Below are 18,699 nucleotides of genomic sequence, written 5' to 3' on the forward strand. Positions count from 1 at the left end.
AAAAGTTATTTGTGTAATTTTGTCTTATTTCAAGTGTGTGAATATATTTGCAAAAATAAGAGCTTGTTTTAAGTCAATAATCCCTTAATATTGATTATTTCACTACAAATATGGGGAAATATCTTATAATAAATAATCTGCCAATGGAACCAAGTATTTTTTCATCAATATTATTGACTTAAAACAAGTTCCCACATCTTGCACTGAGATAATTTCACTAGAACGTAAACCAAAATACTTGGTAATATTTTGTTTTTGCAGTGTTAACACTGGAACGGGAAGACATTTTAAATATCTATAATAAACAAAAAATACAATTTAATATGAAGTCATTCATATTCAAAAAGGACAAGCTGAAACCAAAACACCAGGCGGAAGATTTTATCAGTACCAGTATTTTGTAGAAGGAGAAAAAAGAGAGAAATCTTGCAAATGGAAATTGAGGTTTTTTAATTTATCAAGTGATTAATTGAGTTTGACCACTGTTTGTTACTGTAGTGCACATAATTTTTAATTATTTTTTTTAGTCATAAAAGCTCCATCCGAATGAAAACGAGCCGTTAGAATAATTTGTTTCTGGCCTCTAGAAATGGCATCGTGACACCAGTCGGTGTCTCCTGGGCAGTGTTGGCCTCCATAGTGAGGTAATAAAAATCTGGCCTCCCACCGACACGTCAGTTTCATTCCCCGATCCGAGGCCAGCTCTTTTTAAGTTCACCTGGACAGCTGCAGCAGGGATACTGAAACTAGATTTCCCTGCTCATGTAGCGCTGGCTGGCTGGCTCTCAGACCTCCACACAATCACAAACACTCCATGAACAAACACACAACAGACGGCGAGGGGTCAGCAGGGCTGAGGGAACATGAAGCCGTTCATAACAGGAATGTCTGACACATTATTGGGTCATTTGATGCCGATGGTGACGCGTTGCCTCTGGTGACGAACAGAAAGTCTGGAGATGGTTTTTAAATGTGAAGAGTTGCTTCTTAGTTTCCTACGAGTTTCTGCTTCTCCTCTGTTATCTAATACTTATTTTCATTATTATTACTATTTTTAAAAACTTGCTGTACTCTCAAATGTCACTTGTAGAAAATTGTCTTGGAGGGCAGGTTAAAGTTGCTTCGCTAAACATCTTTTAATCACAAACAAATTAATTAATCATATAATAAATTAAAATTAGCTCAGTATTTTCCATTTGCATAATTTATTGTTTTACTACAAAAAGCTTCAGTTTGGTGTTTTGGTCTCAACTAGCCCTTGTTTTTGAAGGATAACTTTGTTTACATGGACTTTATAATTCATTTTATTCGTCGTTTCTGTTGTTTGTTTATTTTGCATATTTAGCATATCTTCCAGTTCTGCTTATTGATCTTTAGAAATGTGTTCTTGCATTTTTATGAAAATAGTCTCAAAACAACAATGTTATTTATCACAATAATTTCTGGGACAATTTATCGTCCAGTAAAATCTGTTGTTGTGACAGACCTTAGATCTTTGAATAAATTGGGTATATGTGTAAATGCTGCTTTGGAAATATTTTTTCTTCGTAAATATGTTGAACTTTTTGCCGTTTGACGCCTGGTCGATTCACTGAACTCTCTAAAGGTCAGAGGTCAGGAGTTGAATCCGTTTCCAGATGTTGATCTCCAGAAGCTCCCAGCAAGACGAGATCAGTTGCTCGAATTGTTTTCATCCCTTATCAGCATCTCTTTGACGGCATGTGACCGGGTTGATTGCTGCTGATGAGCTTTGTTACACCGAGCCAAACTATTTCAAGCTCATCAGACGGCGGGTGAATTTGCATCTTTAAGATTTTTCCTGAGCGTGAAATCTTGGCCTGAGGCCGAGACGCGCTTGCCAACGCCCCACGTTCCACGGAGAGCGCTGGTTGTTCTCAATGGACAAATGCCCAAAGAGCTGCGCAACATACATGCAACACACACACACACACACACACACACACACACACACACACACACACACACACAGTGAGGGTCTCCCATAGCCTCAGTGCAGACAGTGAAGCTCTGTGAACTAAGATCTCCTTTGTTTCCCATGAGACAATAATGTGTCTGTTTTCTCCTCCCTCGTTCCCTTTTTTCCCCTCGCCATACCTCGTCTCCAGGATGACCATCTGTGACCTCTACACGATGCCCCGCGTGGCCGAGCCCGTCTGGCTCACCATGATGTCCGGCGCGTCGGAGAAGAACCAGCTCTGCAGCCACTTCATGAGGGAGCTGGCCGTACTGATGGAGCAGGCCTCCAAAAACCAGTTGAGTGTCGTCGTTTGTCAAACACTGGAAAATCTAAGCTATTATTTAAACAAAAAACAACTAAATCCTTCCTCAAATCGCAACAAAAATGGATGCCCGTTGTCTAAAATGTTTCACATTTCTGTATCTGCTGGTTTGTTACTTCAGTGTGCAGAGAAATGCTTGCAGATCGACACACACTGTTCCTTCTCTTCCCAACAAAACTTACACACACACTGTGACAGCTTCAGCTTTATTCCGTTTCTGTCTTGGAAACAAAAAAAACTAAATGAAAGGATCCCTGCCAGACTCAAACTCCTTATTGTCACAGTGGCAGAGTCGAGTCGAGCTGCAGAGCATTTTGCATGCATGAATCAGTGATTTGTTGAACATGTTCAAGACTTTTTAAATGCTTGAAACATAGCAGGAATGAGAACGGAGAGGATTTATTGTTCATTTTTAAAAGTAGTGTTTTGACACTACATTTAGATTTTTTTAAACTCCTTTTATATATGAAAGTACACACATTTAATAAGCTCAAAGGTGTTAGAATTGCACCCTGTTGGAGGATGCATCTCCAGACTGAAGATGGTTACAAATCTTAGTTTTGACTCCATTAATCAATAGAAAAAACATCAGATTTATCAGCAGATCACCAATCAGAAGATGATCTGATTCAAAGTGAGTTTGTTTGACTCACTTTGTGTTGGTGCAAACTGAGACTCCAAACCCCCACAGACTCATTAACTTAAATCCTAAAACAGCGTCTGGTCGGTAGCAGCGTATTTCCTAACAAGCATGACTTCATAGCCAGAGTTTCCATTTCTGCTGGTTACCGTGACATTCTCCAGGCTACATCTTCATGCTGTTGACTACAGGTTGCCATGGGAACCTGTGGTTGTACTCATCATGTGGGATTCTGTCAGTAAGCCCTGTGACTGACGTGGCTGATGGCCGCCGCTTTTGTTCTGGCACGTGATGGAACCGGGCTTCCATTATTATTAGTGTTGCAGCTTTGAGTCATGAGACAGGAAGGGAAGTAGATGCTCGCTGTGAGGAAGAAATGAGAAGTGAATCATGAGAATCGAGTGTGTTCATGTGTGTTTCTGCTCTGACAGAGTGGTTTGCTCGGAAAGGGAAAAGTGTGGTCAAAGCGCTCCATGGAGCGACAGGAAATTGGGTTTTACCCAAATAAGGTCAGAAGGAAACATCCTTTCTGAACGCTCTTTTGTGTCGTTTCCCAGGTTCCTTCCTGCGTTACTAACAGCCATCCTGACCAATCATCTGGCCTGGGTGCCCACCGTTATGCCCAATGGGCAGCCGCCAATTAAGATCTTCCTGGAGAAGCACTCCTCACAGAGCGTAGACATGCTGGCAAAGACGCATCCCTACAACCCCCTCTGGGCACAGCTTGGTGAGACTGACACACACACACACACACACACACACACACACTCCTGCACAGACATCCAAAGAGAGAGAGAATTGTGTTGCCATATTTAATGTTTTATAAAATCACACAAACACTGGAATAAGTCAACAATTTTAAATTAAGGCTGCAATCATCCAGTTGTTTAACAGTTATAATAATAATAATATGTGGATCTTTAGATGTGTTTTAATAATTAATGTGAAAGATTATTATTTTGTTTTGAAGCAGTTTTTGTTAAAGTTCCTTAAGTTTAAGCAGCAGAAAATTGATTTGGGTTTTCAAAACGTGACAATGCTGACACCTACTGCCGAACTGTAGAAACTGCAGCTTAGTCAATTTAATTTCTATCTATTAAAAAAGAGCCCAACTGGAGGCAAATACTTTTTTGCACATAACATCTGGAGTTATCCAGAATAAGGTTAGACAATAAAGTAAAAAAAAAAAAAAAAGTCAATCAAGTTTATTTTATAGCACATTTCAGCAGTAAGGCAGTTCAAGGATTAAAAAAACCCATTGAGATTAAAAGCCTGTTTTTCAAGGAAATGAATAAACTTCAGTTTTCTGGAGTTTATTCCAGATTCATGGTGCATAGAAGCTGAATGCTGCTTCTCTGTTTGGAGCTGAGAGATCTGGAAGGTTGATCCAACAGCAGCAGATCTTTAATCTTTAATTCAGTGATTTATAAACTACCAGCAGTTTAGAGTCTGTCAGTAAAGAACTGAAGAACCGGGTGGCGAAGAACCGGGTGGCGAAGAACCGGGTGGCGAAGAACCGGGTGGCGAAGAACCGGGTGGCGTAGAACCGGGTGGCGTAGAACCAGGTGGCGTAGAACCGGGTGGCGTAGAACCGGGTGGTGTCTCTACCCTCCTGGTTCTAGTCAGATCTCCAGCTGCAGCTTCTGGTCTGTCAGTCTGACCTGCTGCAGGAATCAAAGCCACTAAATCCTGGATGAGTTTCTCTGGTCGGAGACTTTAGTCCCCTGGGCCTGAATGTCCTGCAGCTGCTAGAAGGTCCACTGAGGAACCAAAGGGTCAGGTCAGAGGTCAGAGGTCAGCCTGATCTCTAGTTTCCAGCTGGAATAACTGAAGCTGTGTGTTGTCTCTAGATCTAGAACTCTAGATTGTTCCTCTTCACTCCATTTTGTTCAGTTAATCAATGTGGCTAAAGATAAACACCTGGATGAGTTTCTCTGGATCTTATTGGATCTTATCCTGGTCAAGTTGGTTGACTGAATCTGTAACAAAGCATTCTTGATGCTATTTTGAAATAACCACCCTCTTATTTTGTAGGGGACCTATACGGGGCCATCGGGTCTCCGGTGCGGCTGTCGAGGACGGTGGTAGTCGGGCGCAGACAGGATCTGGTCCAGAGGCTCCTCTACGTTCTCACGTACTTCATCCGCTGCTCAGAGCTGCTGGAGACCCACATGCTGGACAGCGCTGAGGACGAGGCCATCGTCATGCCCGGCTCGCTTATCACCACTTCCCTTAGAAAAGGGGAGGTGGAGGAGTCGGACTACGTTCTGGTTACCGTCCACAAGCCCAGCGGGGACTACCTGTCCCAAGGAGCTCACAGCCAGCAGACGGAGGCCGAGGACAGCAGCTACCGCTCAGACAACAGCCTGCAGAGCAGCACGTACACCGACATGGAGGTGGAGCACGGCGACCCGCCCAAAGAGGAAGACGAGGAGGAAGAGGACGAGGAGGACAGCAATGTGAGCCAAGGGTCCAGGAGTAGTGTGCTTCAGTCGAGAACCATCGAGGCCACGATTTCCCAAATTAGAGCCGCGGAGGTCGCAGAGGCCGGAGAGCTGCAGAGGGAATTGTGCAACGTCCCGGTGGAAACGTTGCTGCGACTCGGCGCCGCCTCCCCCAGGAAGCAGGCCTCTGTCCTGGAGGCTCGCACCAAGGGAGACCTCAAACGTCCTGATTCAGCCTCACTCACAGAGCCTGCATCAAGTTTGTCTCTCTCTTCTGTCACTGCAGACTGTAGAAACGCTGAAGCTGAGGCAGAAGGAGTCCAGGGCAGCAAAGTGCAGGGTCTCTGGCCTTCAAGGGACACTTATGATAAGAAGCCCCCTGATAAGACCTCTGCTGTTCCAGTACCTGTATTACCTGGAAGTACTGTGACATTACCAATGGTCCTGGCTGAGGAAGAGGAGCCAGCAAACAAAGTGACTTTCCTTATCGGAGACTCCTTGTCTCCCGAGTCGGACACAGAGAGTCAGAGGCGGAAGATGAAGGCGGAAATCAAAAAACACAAGCAATACCAGCATTCGAAGACCATCGGCACCGGTGCAGCTGAGGACCAAACCAATCAGACCAAGGCAACTCCAGCTCTGCAGCGGGTGTCCAGCACCATCCCCCAGTGGAGCAGCAAATGCTCCGACTATTGCAGCGAGTATTTTGGTGCGGAGAACGAGGAGACGAGGACGTTACGCAACCAGGAGGCAACCATGGACAATATGCACAAACATTTACTGAATCCGTCTGGGATTCCTCCGCTTCATGAACTCAGTTTTCAAAATGCACTAAGTATTCGGAGTTTGGACACGACTTTGGGCTCCAGCAGGAAGCGGGACACTTTTTCTTCTTCTGCCTCTGCTCAGAGGAGGTGCAGGTGTAGTTCCACAGACTCGTCCGACGCCTGCTGCTGCAGAAGCTGTCCTGCAGAACACGACAAAGATCCACCGCCGTGTGCCGCTCTCCGTCAGGAGGGAAACGACGGCAACAGGGACCAAAAGTACCAGGCGGCCTCCGTCAACGACTGGGAGATACCGCGCAACGAGAGCTCGGACAGCGCGCTCGGAGACAGCGAGAGCGAAGAGACGGAGGACTGGCAGGAGGAAGTGCTGGTTCCCTTCCCGGGGTGAGTCCGACAAACTCCTTCTGTTTTCACTCCAATTAGCTCAAACAGAAGCGTAGGTTTACATTTTTACTGTATATTTTGGTTTCTGCAGGGCAAAATTAGTGGAGAACTACTCCAAGCCGACCATTGCCAATTTCGGTCGGTCTCTTTTCGGAGGGTACTGCCCCGCCTACGTTCCAGACTTTGTTCTGCATGGCATCCCGAGCGACGAGAAGCTACGGCAAAGCCTCATGTCAGAGTTAAACCACGCTGTTCAGGTAAACGTCAAAAAATATGTATTGTTTCCATAAATCTGTGCAGATTTTTTTCCTGAAAAACCGCAACAATAAATTGTCTCAGAAGAACAAACCTTATTGTATTTGTTTAGCTAATTATTTTTATACATTTACTGGTTATTGTGACATTCCACATGACTGCATGGATGCAGATGTTTAAAGAAATGCTGCAAATTAAGAATTAATTTTTCTTTCTTTAGTTAACTATTGAAGGATCTCGTTGTAGCCTTTTGATAAAACCCTGTTTGTCCTGTGCAGCATCCTGTGTTGGACGAGCCTATTGCCGAGGCCGTCTGCATTATCGCAGACACAGACAAGTGGACGGTCCAGGTGGCCAGCAGCCAGAGGAGAGTCACCGACGTTACCAAGCTGGGAAAAGAGGTTCTGGTGTCCAGCCTGGTTTCCAACATCCTGCAGTCCACCTACCAGCTCTACAAGCTCAACCTTTCGCCTAACTTTGTACGTCAGAACATTCAGGTTTCTTTTTATTAAATATTGTTCCTGTTTTCTAATTGCTGCGTTCCTCTTCCAGTGTATAATGCATCTTGAAGATCGCCTGCAGGAGATTTATTTCAAGAGTAAAATGCTTGCAGAGTATTTGAAGGGCCAGACGAGAGTCCATGTGAAAGAGCTGGGCATGGTGTTGGGGTAAGCACTGGTTTCCTGCTTCCCTCCACTGCAGAGTTCCCAAAAATTATACTCAAGTTACAACTACTTCAACATATTTTCACTCAAAGGTAAAACGTAGCAAGAAAGAGTAAATTAGTATTTGGGAAAAAGTAACTGATCAAATTATCAATCATTTCATGTTTAAAAACTGCACCCAAAATATAAAGTTTAAAATTTTGTATTTTAAGGACGAAATTGACAATAATTTGTTCCAATAAGAAAATAAAATGTTTCTGAATCAGTTTCTTTCAATAAAAAACTTTAATTAAAAACTACAGGTGTGTCTCCGTCTGGAAAACTTTTGGTTAAAACATGTTTGTTTTTCATTCAGTGGATAGAAAATCCATACATTTACTCAAGTAGGAGAAGAGATGCTTCATAACAAAATTACTCGAGAAAAAGTAGAAAGTATCCGTCCAAGAAATTACTCAAGAATAAAAAAGTATTTGGTAAAAAGACTTCTCAACTACTGATCAAATTATCTTTAATATTTAAAAATTACATCATCAGGCTGAGCAAAAATATGAAGTTATGTGAAAATGTTGGCATTTTAAGGATGAAATGCATAAAAGTAGTAAAAAATTTAAATGAGGCAAAAGAAAACCATAACAGCTGTCATGACTTATTATTCAGGTAATAATGACACTTTTAATGTAACTTTTAGTGCAACTTTGCATTAAAAGCGTCATTATTTACCGACTGGCTCTTCATTAGTCTCATATTTTGTCTCCTGTTTGCAGGATTGAGTCCAGCGATCTGCCCCTGCTGGCAGCGGTGGCCAGCACTCACTCCCCTTACGTCGCCCAGATCTTACTATGAGACTTCTTCTGGATTTGGGTGAACAGAACAGTCAGCTGGAGAAACTTCGGTCCTCAAACAGCCGTCCATGCCCGCTAACCCGATCCGCTCTGCTGCACGTCGTCACAAACCCGGGACGACGACGACGCAGTGTGGATGTTTGACCACTTGGTGGCGGCAGAGAGTTAAAATGGAGCAGGTGACTGGATGTTCATTTTAAAACTCTTAACTGTTTTGGAAGCAAAAGCCAAAGACTACAAATTTATCCAAGTGAAATCTAAATTTGAAGACACCTACACCATGGTTTGAAATCATTTTTAATTACACAACTGCTTTCATTTCCTGTACAATCTTAAACGTGGCACTTTGAAGTTGAACTTAAAGCTAATTTTCCCTGGTTGCCATGTTTGTCTCATTTTCATGTTTTTGTTTACAAGTTCTTCATTTGAATGATTTTAATGGTTTTGCAACAAGAGATGCCCCCTCTGCCTTAAAATAACTCCACTTTTTTTTCTTTTAGTCATATTCAAGTAATCAGTTTATTATTATTATTATTATTATTATTATTACAAAGAAGTAAAACGTATATTTGAATTTGCTAAAAGTGCTTTGATGCTATTATCCAAGGTACATCACTACCTCAGATCTTATGGGCAGTGGCTGATTTACAGTTGCCCCACATAAAACCGTGAGGTAAACTTTATTATAAATTTTAATCAAAGGAATGTTGACTGTGTAGACTATATGCTGTGTTCTTTAAAATAAAAAGGGAAGGCTGAATAAATGTATTTTTGCATCTCAAAGTGACTGAGAAGGGGCCCTTTATACTGTGGAAAAGTGAAAACCTCCATTGTCTGTTTTCCAACCAAAATGCTGAAGTATTTTCTAACTTTTCTATATGTCACCTTTGATTTTTTATGTTTACTACTTTAGGACAGAAGGACTAGTGTATAATGAGTGTATATGGACTGGTTAACACTATTTTCAGTTTTACACCGAATAAGAAAAACTACAGCAGGATTTAGTGGCAGATTTGTACTAGTGTCACTTGCACCTCTGCTTGCACATAAAGTAAAACCTGCTGCAGGAAAAACATAGAAGTTTCCTAATTTGCAACATTTTCTGTTCCTTTTGACTCTAAAAATGCAGAAATGGAAGGTTTTGCCATCATCCTGTGCTGCTTTTAAAATGGCTTCTTCTGCATCATGTCATAAATCAACTTAATACAAAACTTCTTATTGCCTTTTTTAGAGATAAAGCAGCTGTAATCCTGAATAGGACAGTGGTTCTCAGTTTGCTCATCCAAGTTGCACCCTGAATATAATCCAAGTCTTAATGGAGAAAGGGCACGAATGTTTCTTTTTGCTGTTGGTTAATAAATGCTTCTGTGTATTAAAGATGCTTCACTATATCAGCCGACCTTAAACAAGATGGCTATAGTAGATTTATATCTCTGCTTTTCCTCTTTGTACACGAGTAAGTTATTTAGTTGCTCCTATGTGTAATAGGTTGTGTAAACTGTACATTCTTGTTTTTGTTTTTTCATGTATTTGTACAGAATGTCTTTTATGAATTGTCACCTTCAATAATTTTTTTTCCCAATTTTCTGGGAATGTTGTGCAATAAAAATGCAGAGAATTTCAGATTCTGAAAGTCTTTTCTTTCACCAAGAAAGTTAATTTCATTTCTGGAACAACAGATGAGAGAACAGGTAACTACATTTTTCAAACAGATTTTATTATTTACATTTGCATCCATCTGCCCACCACTTTGGTCAGTCTTTGACTTTTGATTGATCAGTCTATCATTTTCCCCTCATTATTTAAATTTTTGTCGTCTTCCATCAGTTTATCCATAAAATCTGATTAGTCATGCATTCATTTCCTCCAATCATTTGTCATTTCATCCAATTTTTCCTTCCAGTCCAGTTTCCATACTATCTTTTCCTTTCTGCTTCTGAATGTGCTTTTATATTTTAAAAATTAGCTAAAACTGGACTGCCAACTTTAAAAAAAATTCAGCCTGGACATTTAAAAACATGAAACATGTGAGGGAGCCTAAAAGAAAAGAACTCTTGTTCTCCTGATAGGCGGCAGCTCAACCACATCTGGACCACACATTTTTACTTTCCCCCACCTTTAAATTCATCAGTGATCCTCAGCTCCACCCGACAGAAGGTAAAACGAACACAAACGCAAAGTTCAAGGCTCAGAGTAACAGAAGAGCAGCTGTGGGTCAACTGTCTTCAGGCTTTGTGGTAAAATCAAGCTGTTATTCTACTAAACTTTAAAATAAATGTCCAATTTCTTCATTATTTGTAGCTGTTAACTCTATTTTTGTAAGGCGTAGGACGGTCCTGTTTATAAAAGACACTGTTTAATCAGTTTAATTTGATGTATTATGCTGAAAAGTAATGCTAAATTTATTAACGGTGGACATACTTTTATATAAACATATTCATCAATATAACTGTTATACTTAATCTGTAATTTTGAAACCACTATTATAGTAGCAATCTGATTTTAAAACTTTAAATGTTTATTTTGTCTTTCCTTATAAAACACTTAACAGCAACATTGAGAGTTGCTTACAAGAAACATTTAGGTTTCCATATATTTATATGTATTTCAAACTGGTTTTTAAAAACAAGAAAATAAGTAGGACAAGAGACAACATGTGCTTACATAACCAAGAACAAAATAATTAGCTTACCACTACTTTTGTATTTCAAACGGAGTCGGAATTGAACACTTATTTAATCTTAAATTTAATGAAATCACGTACCGGCTCAGTATTTAACTTAGGACATAAAATATTAAGTTATGTATTTTTGTAGAAGTAGTGAACTGAGAATTGAAATTACAATAATAGATGGAAGTTATTTTAATCCTAGGCTAAATGTAATTCAGCCAAACTAACCAGGAATACGCTGAGTTTGCTGCCTTCTATGACATTCCACAAACTGTGTATTTTCCAGTTTTTGTGCTGACATCTGTGTTAGAAATGTAAGCTAGTTAGGGACAAGTTTTAAACACATTGTCGAGGGCCGTATTTATTTCCACTAACAAATGCATAATGGCAATAAAACCAGCTATGAAGTGTGGAATTTAACTGTAGGGTTTTATAAGATCCAAGATTTTAGAAGACGAAACTCAAATCGGGCTCTGAATGTTCTACAGTCACCCGAATGATTATTTTCCGACCACCGTGAACGCAGCACCACTAACAGATGTCGTCAACTCTTGGCTCTGCTGGAGGAGGGATCAAGAAAAAAAAAAAAAAAAAATCTGAACTCCTGGATATGACTGACGCTGGCTTCCGAAGTGGAGTTTACTTTTTTACCCAAAATGTGCCGAAAACGAGCGAACAGGTCACACTCACGTTAGTTCCTGTCACACTTTAATGGCGTTTACTAGTTTTCGTACGCGTGGGGACAGCGAGTTTGCTGAAAGTGAAGTTTTTTTTCTTCTCTTCAGGAGAAGAAGGAGTTCCCGGTCGGTTCGTTTGGATTAAACTCCATCCACGCTAGGCTGGACGACCACGATATCCATGAGGATGTGATTTATTTTCTGTTCGGTTCGGCTAAGGAGCAGCCAGGAGGCAAGAAGTGATATCATAGAGGAGTAAAGAAATAAGACAAAACCTGAAGAGGGTTTGAACCGAAGTTATGAAAATGACCGGAGCCATGGAAACTTCTTTTAAACTGGCTTTAAAGAAGCCGCCCCCCTTCCGGACTGCAGAGGTAAATAAAACCATCCTATCTTCTGTTTTTTTTTGGGAAAAATTAGCAATTCCTTGCTAAAGTTAGTTAAAATGACATATATTATCCCCGCTTTAGAGGGGGAAACCCTTCCTTATTTCTGCTTTCTGTGGAGTTTCACTGAACCGAGTCAATAATGAGTTTCTTGTGGCTTAAATTACCCGTTTAATTAGAACTTATCACCAGAATCACATGCTAATAGGTGAGGGGACTACACACGGTACACTATGCAGAACCATGAAAGTGTAAAACAGAAAGCATGGAAACGGTGCGTGTAGCTGCTTTCTGACACATTTTGAGTTGTTTATAGTTTCAATTCGGTGCAGAAATGGCAAAAGGAAAAAGGCATGTGACCAGAGAATAAGAAGGTCCAATCTAAATTCATTTTCTGTAAAACAATTCATCTTTGAAATTGTATCTTTTTTTTTTAAAGTTAATATTAATTAATAAAGTTACTATTATTTATGTTGCCAGAAAATTATTGACATTTCATCTATTTCAGTACCTCAGTATGCTAAGTAAAATACATGATTTAACTTTTTCAAGCCCTTTTTTTAGTTAATCTTGATTATTTTCCACTTGTACTGAATGAAAGCTTGATATTTAATTTCAGGATATTTCACCATAACACTAAAAACCTTTTTTAACACAGATATGTAGGCTCCATTAAAATATGTTTAGTACTTTCTTAAAGGTTGTTATTTTCAAACATAACACGATAAATTGTCTCTGAAGTTATTGCAATAAATGATAATGTTGTTTTGATACCATTTCAGGTAATATAATGGTAATGACATAATGATGCAAGAACACATTCTCAAAGATCAATAATGTTTACATCTAAAACTGAAGACATTTCAAATATTCAAAATAAACAAACAAAACACCAACAAAACAATAATTATAGTGTCTTTGTAAACAACATTTTCCTTCAAAAATGGTCTAGTTGAGATTAAACTTGTCACAGTAATCAATAAATCAATTAATTGCATGATAAATTAAAACAAATTCAATAATTTACATTTGCATGATTTACCGTTTTTGTCTTTTCAATTTTTCTACCAAAAACTGGATGATTAAACAAAACTTCTTTGTAAACAAAAGGACAGTTTTGTTTACAGAGACTTCATAATTCATTTTATTTGGCGTTTCTGTTTATTTATTTTGGATGTTTAAATGTCTTCCAGTTCCAGTGGTAAATGTTCATTAGAATTTAAGCAATTAAACTATTTAAAAATGGTTCCAAAACAACAACATTATAACATTAATAAGCTTTGGGACATCTTATGGTCCAGAGAAAAGTATTGCTTGTTGTGGTATTTGTACAGATGAAGGACATATTCCATGTTTAAATTAGCAGAACTGACTTTTGTTCAGGACTGTTTTAGAGGATTTGGTTGTTTGGGAAAATCCGTCTTTATTACACGTCTGCCTTGTTGAAGCCCAATCTGACGTCACAGCTTCTCCGCTCTTGCATTACCCTCAGGATGTATTTTGTGTAAACCCTAAGCAAGGGTGACGCCAGTAAAATGTGCTCATTTCTTCGTTCCCATCCTCCTCGTCCTCCTCCTCCTCTTCCCTTTCATGAAGCTGGGGAAACACAGCTGGCCTGTCAGTTCTTTGGTTACGCTCCCTGCCCCAAAAATAGCTCCCGCTGTACTCCCATCCATGTTCAACTGCTGGCAGCCGTTTTGGGCGCGCACTTTTTCAGTCGACTACCAGAAAAAAAACGTTCAAAAGGAAAACCGTTTCTGAAAAGCTCTCCTTGTCTGATGTTTGTTTGTGGGTGTACGGGTCGGCGAAAGGCTCCTTCAGCACCTTTACAGAGAGGCTTTTGTGCAAATCATAACACCCATGTTTTGTTCACAAATATGAGACACAGAGTTGAAGATTGTAGACCACAAATTAGAGCCTAGAGGGCCACATCTATGTGGCTCTAAATTACATCAATAAGTTCCTCCAGTTTTTCACAAATCCTCAAAATTCACACAAAATCAACAAATCTCTACATTTTTTCTGATTCTACTGCAATTTTTTTTCTCAAAATTGGTCAAAAACATTGCGTTCAATTGGCTGCTGGCTCAGTGATCGATATGGCGAGTGATAAAAAGTCAGAGCAACTATTGGTGAAATTTGGCCAAAATGTCCAGATCTTTTGTAACAAAGTCATTCATTCCTAAAATCGCCACTTCACTCAGTGACAGCACCCACACCGAGGAGTGTTGTTATCAGATCAACCTGATTTCACTCAGTTTGGTGGATTTATTGATCAGATAAAGATTGACTGATCACCACTATTCACCGGTAAAACTGGAACTGGAAATCCTCCACTAGTGGATTTCTTGGTGTTTGTTTGGTTCACAGTCGCAAAAAACCCCCAAAAAACATAAACATTTAACTTAGGTCTGCATAATGTAACATATTGCTATTACTGTATCTCTGTGTGCATTACTGACTGGGCAAATAACTGTGGGGAAAGCAATGTGTGTTAAAATAATGTTGGATGAAGTTTTACTGCATCCAAGAAAGTATTGATCACAGAGGGAAGTGAAGGCATTGTAGTGCAAAATGCACTCCAGGTCTATTTTATAATACAATATTAATGATTTGCATGATCTGTTTTCCTGGAAAAGTCCAGTATTGTTCTTATTTTCTCCTGTTTTTGTTTGTGAACTGACCTACCAACCGCTGTGCAGTTTGGTACGTCAGAGGATATTTGTAAAGAGCTTGAAGTAGAAGCTAAAAAATACTTTTTTCTAAAGTTTCTATGTGCATTATATCAACTTGACAGATTGTTATTTTATATTTTACTCAGATTTATCAAAATTTCTCTTCAGTAATTTTGTTATAATTGGCAGCTGACGAGTACAAAAAGACTAAGGTGTGTTACCATGAACTATGTTCTCTTGAAGCAAACTCTAAAATGTTTATGCACTCATAAAGTCCTGCTGGAGGTCAAGTGTGCAGGATGTGAACTGGTGGAAAACGACACGGAAAGCCAAACTGGAATGGACATGTTGACAAGCCTTACATTTTATTTGGCAGAAGATACTTGAGATGGATGGGATAAACGTAGAGCTACATCAGCTTTATGTTGACAGGAAGAAAATTGAAGCTCTGACAGAAAATATGAAACATGAAAGAGGGTTGGGTTTATTTTTGGGTTTCTTTGCTGCGTTTGAAAGCATCCTGCAGGGAAACATAAAGCTGATTGTTGGAAAGCTCAACCAGACGGTCGTCGTCTTTCCTCCATCAGGATAATGATTCAGTTCAGATCCAGACTCTAGAATTATTGACTTTTTATGAACTGTTGAAACAATGCACAATTTAATAGTTCAAACACCAAATATATCTTAATATTCATGGGTAGTTAATATCTCCTTCCTCGGATCTTCAGCCCATCAGCGCCAATGAAAACAAATGGTGCTCCAGGATTGGCTGTTTTGCAAATGGCATGTGTAACATTTTATTCGTATTTTAGATGTACATCAGTATACAGAATATTTAGAATGTCTTCCAGTTTTCCAGAATTAAAATTTATTGATCTTTTATTATGTGTTCCTCCATTATTATGCAGTTACTATTATACTGCCTGAAAATGGTCTCAAATCATCAGTACTATCATTTGTAGCAATAAGTTCCAGCAGAATTTGTTATTGTGACATTACTAGTTGTATTTCTTTGGGAAAAATTGGAAAGAAAACTGAAAATAGGCGTAACTTAATTCAAATAAAGAGCATTTAAAATAATACTAGTCACGTCTTTGTTCCCGATTGGACCCAACTCAGAGCGGTTGGTTCTGCACCATGTGGCGCTTTTGGAAACTTTGTGCTGCAGGAAGGTGAGTCTGTCTCCCGCGCAGATGTTGAGCTCGGCGGGAAACCTCGGCCTGCCCTCATTTAGTGCTTCGTCAACTTTTCCCCGTCTCACCCAGCCCTTCGCTCCCTGCCCACCGTCCCCGTTGCCGTCCAGACGGCGTGGTGGTAACGGACGACAAACCTTGCCGGGGTGATTTACGGCGGTTTTGGCTGCGCCCAGCTGAGATTGGACTTTATGGGAATTCCAGCCATCTTGAAGCCGCAGGCTCTCCAGGGAAAGTGCGAGTGAAGGAGAGAGAGAGACTCTTAAGTGGCGACTTGCTGTTTTCGGAGCCAGAAGAAGAAGTGGACCAGTGTGATTATCTGCAGCGGCCAAAAACCGCATGCTGGCTTATCAGCAAATAACGAGATGCTCAAAGATGTTAGAGGGCGATGTTTGTTTGTCTGGTCTGTTTTTAGGAAAAACGCGCACACCTCTATGTGGAGAGGCAAAGAAAATACTAACAGGCCAATGAAAAACCCAATGGAGCGACTCCACTTTACAGTAAAAACCCACGACTCTTAATAAGTGTTTGAAAAATTTAGCTGGATGATGAATTATCCCAAAAGTTATTGTGATAAACACTTTCCTAAATATCAATAAACTAAATTGTAATGAACATGTAACCCTGGAACTGGAAGACATTTTAAATACCCAAAATAAATAAACAAAACAACAGACAAATCAAAGTGAATTATGAAGTCTCTAAAAAAAATTAGAGCTAGTTGAGACAAAAACAGACTGATGAGCAGTTCTTGGTAGAAAGAGAGAAAACATAAATAAATACATGATTCAAATAGAAATTATTGAGCTCGTTTTAATTCATCACCTGATTAATTTATATATTATCTTATTGTGACACAATAAGATGTATTATCTTATTATAACAGGCCTGTTTGAGCATCACTTTGATTTTAAAGGAATAAACTAACCAAAATATTTAAATTTACATGTGGATTATAGTTTATATCTATATCAGTTTATAATGTGATAAAAGTGGCTTTTATCACTGCGACTGAAATCCACTAAAATAATTAAATTTTTCTAAGCTGCCTCGGCTGTTATTAAGCAACTTAACGTTTAGTTGGTCACATTAATTGTCTGGTTTGTCTGTTTTTCTTGTTACCAACTTGTAAAAATGATTAACTATAACAGCAGATTGGTCATTAGTTTTCTTACACTTGATGAAACTTTTTAAATTATAACATAGAAGATAAACTCAGATTTTAAAAGAAGACATAACTGTTTTAAATCTTCATAACTCTCAATTTCAGTTGCTATTTTTTTAAAATTCACGTCTCAAGTTTAGATTTTCCAAAATACAGACACAGAAAGACTTCAGAGTTTTTATTAACATATGTTTATGTTAATAACAAAATATTTCTGGCATTTAAATACTTCAGACACGTACATTTTCTGTTGAAATATTAAACTGCAGCAACATGATTAGATGATTAAACATATAAATAGCAAAACCAGAACATTATTAGTGAAGAAACACGTTAACACCTGGTTATTCTTTCGGCATCGTTTTTGTCTTTATTTAATCTGTAAATAGGAATTATTAAATGAAGATGATATTAAATGAAGCTGCACCATTTCACCGTTTAAATGAAACCTGAAGGGAATTATTTCCTCCAGTTGGGTTCATACTAAAAACATTATCACATGTTTGATTTTGCATATTTGGAAAACAATAGTTGTTCATGTTGTTGATGCAATTTCTCACCAACATTTGTAAAAACCTGAAAACTTAGCAGAGTAGTGAGTAGTTTTTTTTTTCAGGTTTAGTGTAATTTACCCCAGTGCACAGCTTTGATCCTGTGTTAAACAGCAGTAAGACTCATTTCCTTTCCTTGGGTTGAGCTGAACTGTCCTTTCTGGTCTGAGGCATTCCTTCCAGTTGTTGACCTCTTGAGTCAGAGGAAGCGGCTCTAAAAGGCACCAAAATCCTGTTTCATTTGTGTTTCCAACTGAATTATGCAGATCACATTTTATGTACAGCTCATTTTGTTGTCTGCTTTCTTTACATTTTACTTTGATTTATGCCTAACTGGGTTTAATGTGGCTCAGGGCATTTTCTGTAGAGAGTAGCATCTGTACCTCTGCTGTGATTTATTAGTGACGAGAGCGACTGTAGGTGTTTGAATACAAGAAGCCAGTGGGAGAAAAGTGCCTCCCACTGGCAGTTATGAAACTGGTATCTTCGTTTGTAGTTGTATTAGTCACGCAGGCTTTCCAGCTAATTTCCTTTAAACTTTGGTGGCTGCAGTGGCTTGTTGTTGTTGACTTTGTGGTTAACGTCACTGCAGCTCTTTTAGCAGAAGAGCTAAACGTGCCGGTGTTGGTGGTGGTAAACCTGGAGGCATACAGAAAGCTGTTACTGCTAACTAATAAGATAATCTATCAACCAGGAAGTTGTTTGTCCATCAGAAGTGGTGCATTTCCAGTACTTGGTGTTACCTAAAGCTGCCAATAATTAGGCTATAAAAGTAATTTATCTTTGATTTAAAAAAAGGAAAGTCTTCCTTTTAAAATGTAAGCAAACATGCATGTTCAAGCACAGTCAAGAAAAAACCAGTTAGTAGACCAGAAACACCAGACTCAGCCCCCCAGGCTGCTCTCCTGAACTTGTTTTAGGTTACAGTTCACTCTACATTTAGGGCAGTTAGTGACACACAAACTAATCTTTCACTATTAAAAAAGGCTCAATAATGGTGCAGATAGAGGAGAGCAATGCATTAGAAGTCTGGAAAAGTCTTAAAATATGTTTTAAATTCTGGATA

The 18,699-nt window shown here is 39.3% G+C and overlaps 2 protein-coding genes across 6 annotated transcripts in view; both read left to right on the forward strand.

Annotated features, from left to right (window-relative positions):
* fnip1 (folliculin interacting protein 1) overlaps positions 1 to 9,938 on the forward strand; it is a 36,237-nt gene extending 26,299 nt beyond the window's left edge. For both annotated transcript variants that reach the window (XM_014992320.2, XM_014992322.2), the window contains 7 exons: positions 2,127 to 2,273; positions 3,498 to 3,667; positions 4,975 to 6,553; positions 6,645 to 6,810; positions 7,087 to 7,287; positions 7,361 to 7,476; positions 8,238 to 9,938. In XM_014992320.2, coding sequence (XP_014847806.2) covers positions 2,127 to 2,273; positions 3,498 to 3,667; positions 4,975 to 6,553; positions 6,645 to 6,810; positions 7,087 to 7,287; positions 7,361 to 7,476; positions 8,238 to 8,316 — 2,458 coding nt within the window. In that variant the 3' untranslated portion in view covers positions 8,317 to 9,938. The remainder of the gene's footprint in view (positions 1 to 2,126; positions 2,274 to 3,497; positions 3,668 to 4,974; positions 6,554 to 6,644; positions 6,811 to 7,086; positions 7,288 to 7,360; positions 7,477 to 8,237) is intronic.
* Positions 9,939 to 11,170: 1,232 nt separating this feature from the next.
* rapgef6 (Rap guanine nucleotide exchange factor (GEF) 6) overlaps positions 11,171 to 18,699 on the forward strand; it is a 140,750-nt gene continuing 133,221 nt past the window's right edge. For 2 of the 4 annotated variants that reach the window (XM_088012201.1, XM_088012197.1), the window contains exon 1: positions 11,172 to 12,037. In XM_088012201.1, the coding sequence (XP_087868327.1) occupies positions 11,963 to 12,037 (75 nt within the window). In that variant the 5' untranslated portion in view covers positions 11,172 to 11,962. Of the gene's footprint in view, positions 12,038 to 18,699 lie in introns of all 4 variants that reach the window. The other 2 variants (XM_088012192.1, XM_088012196.1) reach the window with 2 other exon arrangements.

The sequence above is a fragment of the Poecilia mexicana genome, unplaced genomic scaffold (assembly GCF_051168715.1).
Source record: "Poecilia mexicana isolate PSO_F unplaced genomic scaffold, ASM5116871v1 scaffold_14, whole genome shotgun sequence".
Classification (NCBI taxonomy): Eukaryota; Metazoa; Chordata; class Actinopteri; order Cyprinodontiformes; family Poeciliidae; genus Poecilia; species Poecilia mexicana.